The sequence below is a fragment of the Cyrtonyx montezumae genome, unplaced genomic scaffold, assembly GCF_038088225.1.
Source record: "Cyrtonyx montezumae isolate F1298 unplaced genomic scaffold, pur_monq_1.0 scaffold_35, whole genome shotgun sequence".
Classification (NCBI taxonomy): Eukaryota; Metazoa; Chordata; class Aves; order Galliformes; family Odontophoridae; genus Cyrtonyx; species Cyrtonyx montezumae.
The window spans coordinates 1,239,186-1,252,583 of NW_027072040.1; the positions used below are offsets into that span (position 1 = coordinate 1,239,186).

Here is a 13,398-nt window from a genome sequence, read left to right on the forward strand (position 1 = left end):
AGCTGTGCAGGTGCCATTTTCTCAGCTGTGGATGCTCCTGGTTGCATTTCTAACCTGAACGTCAGGACCTTTTAAAATACCTAAGAATAGGTACATTACGTAACATCTCCTGATTATTGTGGCCAAATGCTTGAGTTTGTCCCTGTGTTGCTCTTGTCCTTCCAGTGATGTCATCTCCCTGATAGTGACACTTGTGGCTGTGTCCATGCTGTGGAGCATCTTCCGCCTTATTCGGGTTGCAGGCCGGGCTGGAGGATTCAATGCCTTCGTGAGTATCCTGGGTCTTTCTGTTGCTTTGCATTGTGTGAGTAGCCTTGTCTTCTGGCCTAACCTCCTCCCTTTTCCCCAGCAAAGTCAACACGGATTGAGAATTAACTGATGCCAAGGACTCTTCAGTTTTGATACATCTCACATCTTTCCCAATCATCTGACTGGATTGTACAGTAACTGGCCTTAGTGGAGGCCCTTTCTTTCCCCAATGGCAGGAAGGGCTGAGCTCAGTGAATTTGCAGTCCAGTTTGCTCTGCTATTTTCAAAGCTCGTTAATGAGTTGCAGCTGCAGATGGTGTTTTTCACTGGGTCCTGCCAATATGCCTCCCATACAGCCAGGAGTAGGAATTGCTGCTTTTTGCAAAATGAATTCTCAATTTATAAAGTATGTTCGGATTCTGGATTTCATTATGTGTTGGCCTGTTCCCCTCATACCACATGGCTCACTTGCAACATCGGTTAAATCTCCTCCTGCCCTCCTCCCTTGCCTGGATCAGCTGATGTAACTCTGCAGAAATCAGCCCTGGGTGTGCTGGTATCAGGGACTCGGGGCTGCAGAGCAGTGGTGCTTTTAGTCCCTGGTTACGTTTCCCACTCAGTATCCTCTGAAGTTCTTTTCTGGCTTTGAGGTTCCTTTTATACAAAGGGGTACAGCTGCTTGGAAGAGAATGGTCTAAAGAAATGCTGAGTAATGAGGGCCTTGAGGACTTGTTTCTGCCCTTGGGTGAGTGGGACAGCAAGACCCTGCCTGTTTAACTCTTCATTTGGATAAACATGTTCCTAAGGCACGAGAGGCTCTACACTTTCTACTCAAAGAGAGCAAAAAAATCGAGTCACTGTTTTGAGCAGACACAATGAGCAGTTAGTAGTAGGGTGCTTAACTAAATCCTTGTGTTGACTGTCGCTGTGGCTTTTCACACACCGGGAGGCTGAGATGTGCCTGCTCCACCTGAGAGCCCACGGTCCTGTCCACAGGTTGTGTTGTAGTAGAAACTGATGGCACTGGGTGCTGTGCAAGACATATTTGCACACATTTACGAGGCAGTGTTGGTAATCTGTTCACCTCTGATAGTTATTTACTGTCCATATGCACTCCTTAAAACCATACCTGATAAGGATCAGAGCACTTAGAGTTTGAGGGGGGAGATAACATTAAGGTTTGGGGCATTCTGTGCGATTTTAGTGAGTTTTCCTACCTGGTCTACAGAAGTTGAGCTGGGTATATTGGAAATATTACTGCAGGCTTTTTGTTTCTTCCCAATGAAATACTGAGACACTAAGCTGAAGTCTGGATGTGAAGTATTTCCAGAGCAGAAGTTAGTAAAACTGCAGTGCATTGGTGGGCAGTGTTGTAACAGTCTGCTGGGATGGCTGTGCCTGTGCTGTGCTGTGTGCTGCAGTATAGCAAGCAAGCTGTCCAGAGTCTGAGCTCGCCCTCAGTACTTGTGCTGCTTTCCACAGAACCAGCTGAAAATGGCTCGTTTCACCATCGTGGATGGAAAATCTGGGAAAGGGATTGGCTTCAAGGATGTAGCAGGGATGCACGAGGCGAAGATGGAAGTCAAGGAATTTGTGGACTATTTAAAGGTATAACGGAACAAAGGCTGCCTGCTTTCTGGGATGGAAGGTTAACCTGGGGAGGTGGATATTTATTCTCTTTACGGTGCGTGATACTGAGCAGTCTTTGCTTAAAAAAAGCTGAAAACTTTTTTTCTGCTGTGATCAACATGACTCAATCTCTATTTTCAGTTCTGTAACAAGCTGCAGATGTAGCTGCTCCTATTGGGAGCTCGGGGTTGGTCAGGATGAAAACAATGTCAAGAAGCTCTGGAAAACCACGTTCTTGTGCAGATGTTTTATGTGAGCTGAGGATCTGACACAGCTGTGTTGTCCCTACAGAATCCTGATCGCTACCTTCAGCTGGGTGCTAAAGTGCCCAAGGGTGCCTTGCTGCTCGGACCGCCGGGCTGCGGGAAGACACTGCTGGCAAAGGCAGTGGCCACAGAAGCACAGGTGCCTTTCTTGGCCATGGCAGGCTCTGAATTTGTGGAGGTGATAGGAGGTAAGCTTTGTAGGAGGGAGAGCATGGAGCTTGCTTGGAGAACGCTGGCTGGATCCTTCAAAAAGGAGTTTTCTCATTTCTTTGCATGAGATATTTCTACTTAAAAGGTTTTCAGTGGTAGCTGATAGTTATGTAGTACCTGAAACATTGTCTCTGCCTTCTTACAGTGGGAAACCATGGGTCTCCACCTGAAAGCATAATCGCTGACTTGCATCTGCTTACTGAAGCCAGTGCCTGAGGCTTGCTTTCTCATACTGAAAATGCTGATGGACTTTTTACTGCTCCCTGCTGATGTCGAGGGGAAATGGTCTCTCTGTGCTCTGGGATTTACATCTTCCTCCTCTTGTTTCTTTCTCCTAGATCTCTTGAGACCCAACAGGGGTCTGTGTGTGGGGGCATGGAGACTATTTTAGCTTCTGTGAAAGGAACAGCAGTTTGTGTTTGGAGCTGGAAGCACTGCTTCTCTTACAGCAGCTGTGAAAAGTCCCTGTAGTTTTGGGAGCTCAGTTAAAAGCTGGCATGCTCCAGGATGGGCAGTGTCTAAGGACTTAAGATAGGAGTTCTGTGCCTAGTTCTTTGTGTCTGTCGTGTTGAGAGGGTCACACAGTGAGGGTTTGGTCAGGATCGGGTGCCTTGTTGGGGCCGTGACTCCTGCTCAACAGCTGTGCTAACAGTTCTAGCTTTGAAGCTCATTTCTTCTCTTCCTGTGTAGGTCTTGGAGCTGCTCGAGTTCGGAGCCTCTTCAGAGAAGCACAGGCTCGTGCACCCTGCATTGTGTACATTGATGAAATTGATGCTGTGGGCAAGAAGCGCTCAACCAATGTTTCTGGTTTCGCCAATGCTGAGGAGGAGCAGACCTTAAATCAGCTGCTGGTGGAAATGGATGGTCAGTATTTCTCTCCTTTGGCATTTGGGCCTTTGTTACCTCGGGGATCTGGGCTTGTCCTGTTTGAATTTGCCATGCCTCTTTAATGTTCTCGAAGTATTCAGCACGGTGCTGAAACAAACCTTTCTTCCTTCTTCCCTGGAGCAAGGCTCACTCGTACTTCACAGCACGTTCAGGACATGTGCTCAGCACTACAACTTGGTCATGTCCACGTTAAAAGACCTTCTGTGTGATGAGTGAGAACTGTGTTTGGGACTCCTGTGCAGAGAAGGGCTGTGGCCCTGAAGGTTGGGGGAATTTACATCTAGTGAACTTAGAACCCTTGAACCTTGAATGAGCTATTTTTGTGTCTGTACTCCAAAGACTGAGTCAGAAGAGAGTGTAGTGTCACATTCAGAGTGAATTCACCCCAGTAACCACACGAGCATCCACCTGCTAATAAAACCAATGGGAAACACGCATTAGATATCACGACTGGCAGAGGGCAGCAACCCCAAAGACTGGTGCTGTAGTGAATGGCTTCAATTCAGGAGTGTTTTCCCACTGTCAGTTAGAGAGGAATTGTTTACAGTACTGTGCAACCGGAAGAGAATGAATTGGCAGCAAGGACACTAGTGCCTTCAGCTGGTAATGTTTAGTTCCAGCTGGCCATTCAGTGCTGTGGAATGCTTGTCTGACAGGTAGTGTTTTGAAGCCTGATGAGAGCTGAAGTTTAGTTGTCCCAGGGGAGCATACACAATGAAATACGCTCATTCTCCTTTCCTTTGGCCTGTTCTCATGTTGCTTCCCTGGCTGCAGGATGCCTAAGGTGGGAGGGAGAAGCTTTGCAAACAAGTCCTGGTTAGGTGCCACTCTTCTGGATGACTTCTGACTGTACTGAACACGAAATCAACTCTTCTCTCAGACACAGATGCCAAAAAGAACGATCCTTGGTCTATTCTTAGACTAACTCTCATTGCTTCTGTAGCTAAATCCTACAACTGCAGATCAGCATGTGTTTATATCTGCTGTTTTGTGGGGCAGGGCTGCCTTTTCCCTTGGCTGACCTTACCTCATCCAACTCTTCATGTGAGAAGGTCTGCACTGAACACGTCCCTCTTTCTCCAGGCATGTTTTTTTGTTGACTGAGTCTGTACAGTGAAGCAGTGGGTGCAGCCCTACTGAAGCAGAATGCATCCTGCAGTTCTGCAGCAAGGCTGCTTCTGGAGGTCGCTATGGAGTGAACCTTTTGCTCTCAGGGAGAGAAGCTAGGGCTCGTAAAGTGTCCTCAAGAAAGCATCAGTGTTCCTCTGTGCTGCACGCAAGATGATCTGTAACGTTGGATCTCTGCCTGTGCTGCAGAAGGAGAAATTGTGAGCAGGAGCACAGTGCTGTGTGAACAGGATGGATCATCCTGCTGTGTAGAGATCCTCCAGGCCTCTCTGCTTCAGCCTGGGTGCCAGGGAGCTTCTGGAAGGAGTGGGATGATCTGTAAGTGGGTCCTGAATGTCCAGGCACGGAGCTGGTTATCAGAAGGGCATCCGTGAAACACATGATGCTGTGTAGACACCAGAAATGTCCATAGATATGTGTGTGCAGTTCCCTGGGACTTTGCACGTGCACTCACTTAGGCAACGTGGCCAAGCACATGAACATATTTGGAGTGAGTGTAACTGCTTACAGCTGTATCTGTGTAGCAGTGTCTCAATGAAGAAGGCCTGTAGTAACGCACAGAACAGCAATCCCAGCTTGGTTTTGGTTTTGTTTTTTTTCCCTCATGACAGTTGCAGGATGAAGTGACAGCAGGTTACTGCTGCATCAGATGGAGGCCCATCTGTCTGTTCAGGAAAGTGTGGTCAGTGCAATCCACATCTCAGCATTAGGAATGAAAGAGTCTGACTGCCTGTGATCTGCAGAAGTCAGGAGCTGTTTCTAGAATGTTGCTTTCTGGGTTAGTTTCAAGTAATAAATTAGGGCACAAGTCATTCAAAAGCGAGTTTAGAAAGTAAATATTATCCTTAGTGTATGCTTGAAGAGTCCTAGAAAAAAAAACACCTGCTTCTCTCTTGTGTGCTGCCTAGCTTACTCTAAAATGGGTATTGCTCCACGATTGTATATTTGTCTCATGCAGATCATGTACTAAGTCTCTCCTTTTGCTGAATGCTTTATCAAACATTAAAAAGAAAATAGCCTAAGGAGTTTGTGGCGTCAGATGAGAGACAGCTGGCAGAGGCTGTCAAGGTAGTGCAGGCATCACTGTTGGCTCATGAGCAGTGATCTTGGCTTGTGTTACTGAACTGCATTCTAACTGCACAACACCTCGGTGAGCACCAGCCTGCTGTGTCTGCTGTTACAAAATAAAGCTTTCAGGAGGAAAGTGCATTTTGAGGAGATTGAGAGCTTACCCAGGCACGAGTGGAGGGGTTGTGTGTGTTTCTGAGAGCCTTGAAATGGGAGGTCAGAGTTCTCCTGTCTCTGCCTTGAGCTTAAATTAAAGGTTGAACTTCTGCAGGGTAACACCACAGAACGGAGTGCAGCTGATAGTGTGAGAAAAATCAAGTGCAGAAGTAGATCTGTGAATCGTCAGCTTAGCAGTGATTGTGGAGTTTGTGCAAATGAGGTTCCTCCAAGGTATGGTATGGGAAGAAAAGGAGGGTCAGAGCTGAACAGAGCCCCCGCTGCAGGCTGGGGGAGGGGTGAGGGCACAAAGAGAAAAGTCACTGTGCTGAGCTGTACGGGGTGAGATGTGCAGTTCGATGCCCTGTAATTCTGGTATGCAGATTTCAGAGTAATTGTAGTGCTGTTTCTACGAGTGAGCTCGGTTGCTTCCCTCTGACAGCTTGCTTGGTGTTCTGGAAGCGTCAGGAATTCGGTGGGAGAAGGGGAGGGGTTGGGCTGAGCCTGTGTGTACAAAGGCTGCCTATAAAAACCAGAGCGACTCGTACTCCAGCCTTTGTCAGAACAGGTGCCTGGGCTGAATAGTGAATCTTCCCTCACAAATCGCAAACAAGCGGAAGAGGAATGTGACCCAAATACCTCCTCTGCTCTGAATACATTTGTGAGGAGCCTGTCAGTCCTGGGCCGAGCTGTGCTTTTGTGAATAAAGATGCAGGCCAGTCCTCTGAAGTCCCCAGGCCTCTCCCGTTGTGTGTGCTGGGTGCAGGTTTGTGACCCCGCGGCTCCTCTCACAATGGTGGCCCCTTTTTCAATGATATTGTACACAAACGACATCCAACGCGCTTTTGAATGGGTAGCTGACAGTGTGGAGGGGATGCCTGTCACATGCACTGTGTCGGCGGGCAGCAGGGCACGCAGCCATTCAAGTGGACCCTCCTCCTTTCCTTCCAGAAGTGGCTGAAGCTGTTGCAGACATGAAGGCTCTCTTCAGGCTAAATTTTCAGAGCTGTTTTTAATTTGCTGGCGTGGCTGAGGTGGTGTTTTTGTAGCCTGTTCTCATGACTGCTCTTTGCCTGTGGAAGCCAGAGCCCATCACGTGCCAGGGGACGCTGTGCTGGGAGCCGTGATGTGACTCAGGCTGCTGCTCTGGGTTTCCTGGAGCTGTTTGGCACTGCTGGGAAGCAGGCTCGAGAGCAAGTGGGGCAGAAGCTGCTGCGAGGAGGATGTGCTCAGTGGTTCTGTTGTTATTATTCTTGTTCTAATAGTCAGACCTATTTTAAGGTCGAGCTTTCCCAGCTGCGAGGCTGATAACGTACTGTACCATCTAATCCTGCCATGTGAATGAAGCTCGCTATCCCCCAAGTGCCTGCCAGTCTCCTTGTTTATCACACTACAAAGCGCAGTGTGATACACTCCTGAAGAATGGTTGGCTTCATCCTCTCCAGGAGCTTATTTAGACGGCGTCCTGCAGGGTGGAAGAGCAGAGGTTTGCTACAGTGCAAGCTGACAAAGCCAGTTCTCTGACTTACCTGTAACCTTAATCTCTCTGCTGAGCTCTTGGATGCTGACACATTTGGCAGCTCTTCTGGTGAAGCTGGAGAGAGAGCTGAAACCCACCCAGCTTACGTGCATCAAGCTGCTGTGTGCAGCGTGTGACTTGGCACGGGGGATGCACGTGGGACTAACGTGTCCTTTCCCTGGGAAGGCTGCGAGCGCTGGGGCTGCTGAATCTGCTGGAAGCAGGTGACTCATACCCACAGGCCTCCGGGCACCTGGTGGAATGCAACAAGCAAGCAGTGTGGTTCAGTGATTCAACATCATCCCTGGCTCCCCACCCAAGCAACGCAACCACCTGCCCCTTCCTGCCCTCCTCCAGCTGTGCTCTCGGAAACCCTGTCTGCCTTTGGTGCTCTGTGCTGCTTACTGCTCTCACAAAGCCTGTAATTCCTGACGCTCCCTTCATCTTTAAGGCTGGGAGACAAAACCTTGTGACTGTGGCTTGAGCAGGTTTGTGCTGATCATCACCGCAAAGCCGTCTGGTCACATTCTGTCCCTGCCTGCATGATATCTGTGGTGTACGTTCTGCAGAGTTGGTCTTTGCTCTGCTCTGGTCTGCAGTGTGCCTGTGTGCCTTCTGAGTGATAAAAGATGCAGATCGAATCATGCTGTAATGTGCCACTTGCTGAGTGGCAAGGCTGTGTCCTGTGTTTCTGAGTTGATCCCGTTTGGTCAGAAGAAAGCCTGTTCCTTCCCTGGTGGTGCTGGTAGCCTGCCTGTGAGTGAAGCCTGGAAGTGAATGAAAGCTGAAAGGGCTTTCCACAGCAGTACTGGGGAGGAAAATGCAATTTCAGCTAACAAACATTGTTTGTGCAAGTGGAACTATGGAAGCAGGAATTGGCTGAAGGCTGGGGATAAGCAGGCACGTCCAAACTCATCAGAATGGATTCTGTTCTTGTTTCCAGTTGGTGCAATTTCAAAACGTGGCAGAAGAAAACCCAACAAAACGAAGTTGGAGCTTAAGTAACTGAAAAGGGAATTTCAGCATGCCCACAGTGACCAGGGAGCAGCCTGGGTGACCCCAGGGGTTCCTTCCTCCCTTGTCCTCCTAGCTGAAGAGGACACTTTCTCAGCCGTAGCTGCCCCCAGAGGATGTTGTGAATGCGTTCTGTCTTTGTGATAAAGCTGCGTGAGATATTCTCTGCATCCTGCCCTGCCTCATCCCTTCCTGTGGTTGCACTGCAGTCTCTGTGATGGCAAAAACCTTCACTTTTGATTTTACTTGTCTCGCTACAGGAATGGGGACCACAGATCATGTCATAGTGCTGGCTTCCACCAACCGTGCTGATGTCTTGGATAATGCCTTGATGAGACCTGGCAGGCTCGACAGACACATTTTTATTGATCTTCCAACACTCCAGGTACGTTCCATCAGCTGACCCATCCTTTCTGTAACGTTCATGACTAAAGCATCCCAGTCCTTTACTTGCTGAGCGTGTATTGGCCTGGCAACAGCTGAGCTTGGGGAAGATGGAGATAATATATGAGCTTCGGCAGCAAATTCTTCTGTGAGGTTCTCTGCCGTGCAGATGCAGAGCTTTGTCTGTTGTTGTCTCTCAAGGAAATCAAGAGCTGCCTAATTGGCAAAGCTGGCTTGTGTGGGGAGAGCTCGAGTTGGTGCCTGGAGCACCGTTCGCCTTGTAGGCTCATCATCCTCGCTCTCCTCATCGAGCTCCTCGTTTTCCTTCAGGCAGCCTAAGCGACTTTCCTTCTGAATGCTTTTTTTTAAATCCATTTATGAGGGGAGTTCGTCATGTCCGCTGTGTTGACATTTGTAGCAGAGCTTTGGAAATAGGCTCAGCTGCAGAGAAGGTCTGCTCTGCCAGCACAGGCTCTTCTTCTCCCATCTGTGCTTCACTGTCGTCCTCAGAGTTTTCAGTTAAAATACCTCAAATGCCTGATACAATCTGGCACCGGAAGCATGAACTCTGCAGCTGCCCTGAAGGAGGAAAGGGAAAAACCCTGGCAACTGAGCCCATTGTTTTAATCAGGATCTCCTGGGCCAGCTGAGTGAGTCACTCCTTGGCTGCTGGCCAGCCGTCAGCTCACCCCCACCTCTGTCTGGGAAGTGGTCACAGGCTAAGCAGCTCTGTAGATGGGATTTTTTTCTTTTTGCAGTGCAGGAGGGGAGCAGGTAGCTGCATCCTGAGCTCCTTCCTGCAAGTGCTTATATGGTAAGAGAAAAGTTAAAAGACAGATCACAGTGAAAGTTAGAAGGGGAGAGCGGCCCTGAGAGAGAAAGCGGTGACTCACGGTAAGCCTCCGTACATCTGTTCTGAATTTGAGAGCTGGGTGTTTATCAGGGCTCCTGTAGAACTGGAAATGCTGTAAGGACAGCCCTGCCCTCTGCTGGCAGTGTCACTGTCCCTGCTGCCACGGGTCTGCTCTCCCTCTGCTCCCTGCTATAGGGAGCAGTGAAGCTGCCATGTTAGAAAGCTTGCTGGGCTCAGGCATTCAGTGTCATGTAAGTACTCTGTGCTCTTCACAGGAGAGAAGAGAGATCTTTGAGCAGCACCTGAAGGGTCTCAAACTGATCCAAGATGCCAGCTTCTACTCGCAGCACCTTGCTGAGCTGACTCCAGGCTTCAGTGGTATGACATCTTGTATCCTTGAGGGACTGTTCTGCCTCCTACCACGCTTGCAAATTCAGCTACCTGAAGCTTCTCAGTTGCTTAGTTTTAAGAGGGTATTTTGGTCTCAAGGGCTTTTTCTTTTTCCTTCCTCCCCTTCACGTATTCCTCCCTGCTTAAATAGGGAGAGCCTAATCAGCTCCCTCGTGAATGGAGCTGCAGTGAGCAATTGTTTGTGGCTCTTTTCAGTGTCCTGAAATTCCTGGGAATGGCAAGGTGCAGAGGTTGGGGAAAGGTATGCTGTTACGGTGCCTGGATCCTAATTCCTGTTTATGCTCTTCTCCCAGCTGTTGTTGAGGATGAGGTGTTGTACTTCACACTGAGATGTGGAAGTACACCTATGTTGATAGGCAGTACCAGGAAAGTGGGTAGGAGGAATGAATAGCAATTCCTTCATCTGCTGGAGCAGAAATTGGACAGCTCTGGCTCCTGCATTGAGCCTGCTTTCAGGGTCGGTCCCTGGGAGTTTAAGCACTGCTGAGCAAGGGGCTCCAGAGTTCCTGTTTATGTGGAGTTCCTGGAATATCCTTTCTGGGTTTCCCCTCTAACAGGCCCCAGCACACTGCCTCTTCGTGACTTCTTTCAGCAGCCCCCCACCACCATCACCCACACACACAAACTCAGAACAGATGTTCTTTCTCTTTTGCACAGAGGTTTGTGTGGTTGCTGCATGAACAGTGCAGCAGCCCATGCCAATCCAGACTGCCCACAGCACTCCCCTGTTGTTAGAGCCAGCCTTGGCTTTAGCCTGTTAATTGATTGCTGAACTCTGTCCCCTGCATGGCAGCACTGCATTCATTGCCAAGGCAGTTGTATTGTTCAAATCCAACGTAAACACCATGGATGAGGTTTGTTCTCTGTTCCCAAGGAACAAAGAGGAGCTTGCAGTGCAGGCTGTTTGACTTCTGTAGGTCCTCCTCCAGATCTGTTCCTGCGTTATCTGTCTGTCGTGTAACAGACCCGGTGTCATTCTTACAAACTCTTGCCTACAGGAGCAGACATAGCAAATATATGCAATGAAGCTGCTCTCCATGCTGCTAGAGAAGGCCACAAATCCATCGATACTTCCAACTTCGAGTATGCTGTGGAAAGAGTCATTGCAGGTAAGTGGCCCAGCCATTCTGGTGTCTCATTGATCTGTGCTGTGCTCCTTGAGGGAAGGTCCAGGTGACAGGGTTGTGTTCCAGGGCAGCAGCTAGGGTCTCACCGTGATCTTTCTTGTCTGGAAGGTCTTGAATGCAGTAATCAAAGATGGACCAACCTTTCTGAATCTGAAGGCAACCTGAACCAGTAGCTCAGGGAAGATATCCAGTAGCAAAACATATACACAGGAAAAAAAGAGGGGGAAGATGGAAAGCTGTGTGGCTTTTAAAAATATTATATATATATACATAAACATTAAAAATATATATATCTAAAGCAAATAAAATAGCAGAATTATCTCTGGGGTTTTGTTCCTGCTCTGGACACCTGCTACATAAGCATGAATAGCAAAGGCAAATAAGCTATCCTGCCCCAACCTCAACAGCAATGGGAAGAAATTAGAGATTTTTCTTTTTGGCCTCAAAGCCTGGGCTTTGATGAATTGGCAGAATAAACTGAAAGACAGTGGAGTACTGTTCTGCCTCTGAGAACATCCTGTCAGCCTTTCCCCATTGCTTGTGCAAGTGCCAGCAGAGGAACCTCTGGAGACTACCCTCTAGCAATATATTATAGGGAGGGGGGGAAAGAATTCCCAGGACACTTGACTTTACCTGAGGGGTTTGAATCTGGTGGATTTCTGTCTGAACTTTCCTGAAGGCAATCCCTGACTTTCGTTTTCAGACACTTGGCTGCCTCCAGGCTGCAGTGCCATTGCTGGGGGTGAGCCTGGGCACGCGGAGCGGCGTTCTGTGCTTTGCTTGGAGCGTGTGGAGTGGAGTGTTTGTACTGGGTCACTTATTTCCTGGCAGAAGAATCCAAGTTTCACCTTTTGCTTTTTATCAGAAAACACCCAAACATTGCCTTATGTAAGAGGAGATATCTGAGACCTCCTCTCGGTTTCACCTGCCTCTTACAGACATAATCCTGGGAGTGCTTTGGGTGACTGACTGCACTTCCACAGAGCCCAGACTGCGTGCAGCAGCTCCCAGGAGCAGGCAGGGGGACAGCTGTCTTTGCAGTGCAGAAGCCATAATCAGCTCTAGCAAAAACGTGCTTTGTTTTTCCATCTGCAAGAGAGAGCACTAAACTTGCAGGGATGCCTTTGGCTTTTCTTTCTGAGTTCTGCCCGTTCCTTAGTTCTGCAGAGTTGGAAGACAGGGCAAAAAGCAAACAAGGCCTCGGGGGTTGTATAGCAGAAGGGATATCTGGGATTCATGTGGTGGCCATGAGAGGGCATGGGCTTCAGCAGCTTCACTGCTGACAAGCTGGCTCGCTTCACTGAGGCTCTGTGGCATTTGGGAGGCAATAACATCTTTTTGTTGCTTAATCTGATTTCTTCATATTAGCCAGACCTGGCTGTTTTTTTGCAGGATGAGTCTGAAAGGCCCTGAACACCCCTCCAGGCCCATATATTAAATGTACCCTTGCCATGTAATGGGAGTGCTTCTGGGTTTCACAACTCCGTTCAATATTTCAGTCGCTATAAAAGCTTTTCTTGAAGGAAACAAGATATTACTGTGCTTTCCATTATAAGCTTCTGGTTTTAATAAGGGTGATGTGGAATCAAAAGAGAACTTTGCGAGTCCTGAGGCCCTGTCAGCCTTAGAGCTTTGTGTTGCTGTGAGGGAGGAACATGAACTCTTCTCTGTGGTAGTCCCCATTGTGTTTTCAGTTTGGGAACAGAAAGCAGTCAGTAAGTCAGGTCTCCTGGGAGTGCTGGAGGAAACCTGCTGAGCGCACAGAGGCATTCAGGGCTTGTCTTGGGAGGATGGAGCAGAGCCTGCGCTCTGCTGGGGCTTGTGGACACAACGTAGGGCAGCAAAGCCAGCCCAGAGTTGTTTCCTGCAGGGTTTGTCTCTTAAGGTGGTTAGGTCTCAGCCTTCAGAGAGCTCCCCCAGCCTGGAGCTCACTTCATTTGGGGGCAGAAGCCATCTGCCTGGACACGCTTTGTGCTCTTGTGAGGAGCACAGTCCCTCCCTTCTTGGTGGGCTGACAGGGGTGCTTCCAGAATTTAAAAAATCATAAAGCTAGGGTATCCATGCACCTTTCTGTAGAAGGATACACACAGGGATGTGCACACGTGCTGCTGTAGGCAGAGGAGAGGACTGACTGATGAAAATCAGGGCTGCTGCGATTCATCCGCGATTCCCTCACCATCGTGCCTGCCGGGGCACAGTGGTTTCCAGGGTCCCTGAGCAGTACTTCTGCAAGGTCTGCCGTGCTCATTTTGCTGTTTCCTTCTTTAATAAAGCTCTTGACTTTGTTTAAAAATTAATGTTTAATAGAATGTTGTTTTCCAAGACATCAAGCAGCCTTGGTACCAAGCTGCTCTCGGCTCTGCCTGCTCTACCCCCTGCTGCTCCTGGCACTGTGCAGACGTTCACTTAAAAGTACTGGTACCTTTCTGCATCTGATGTGCAGAGCTATAATGACTGCTTGATTTGCAGCATGTTCTGGAGCTGACGTGTTTCCTA

The 13,398-nt window shown here is 48.8% G+C and overlaps 1 protein-coding gene across 2 annotated transcripts in view; it reads left to right on the top strand.

The window, feature by feature from the left end:
• The window catches only part of SPG7 (SPG7 matrix AAA peptidase subunit, paraplegin), a 32,965-nt gene that overhangs the window by 14,471 nt on the left and 5,096 nt on the right, over positions 1–13,398 (top strand). For both annotated transcript variants that reach the window (XM_065745293.1, XM_065745292.1), the window contains exons 6-12: positions 166–268; positions 1,732–1,857; positions 2,170–2,332; positions 3,045–3,218; positions 8,388–8,512; positions 9,640–9,742; positions 10,774–10,884. In XM_065745293.1, the coding sequence (XP_065601365.1) occupies positions 166–268; positions 1,732–1,857; positions 2,170–2,332; positions 3,045–3,218; positions 8,388–8,512; positions 9,640–9,742; positions 10,774–10,884 (905 nt within the window). The remainder of the gene's footprint in view (positions 1–165; positions 269–1,731; positions 1,858–2,169; positions 2,333–3,044; positions 3,219–8,387; positions 8,513–9,639; positions 9,743–10,773; positions 10,885–13,398) is intronic.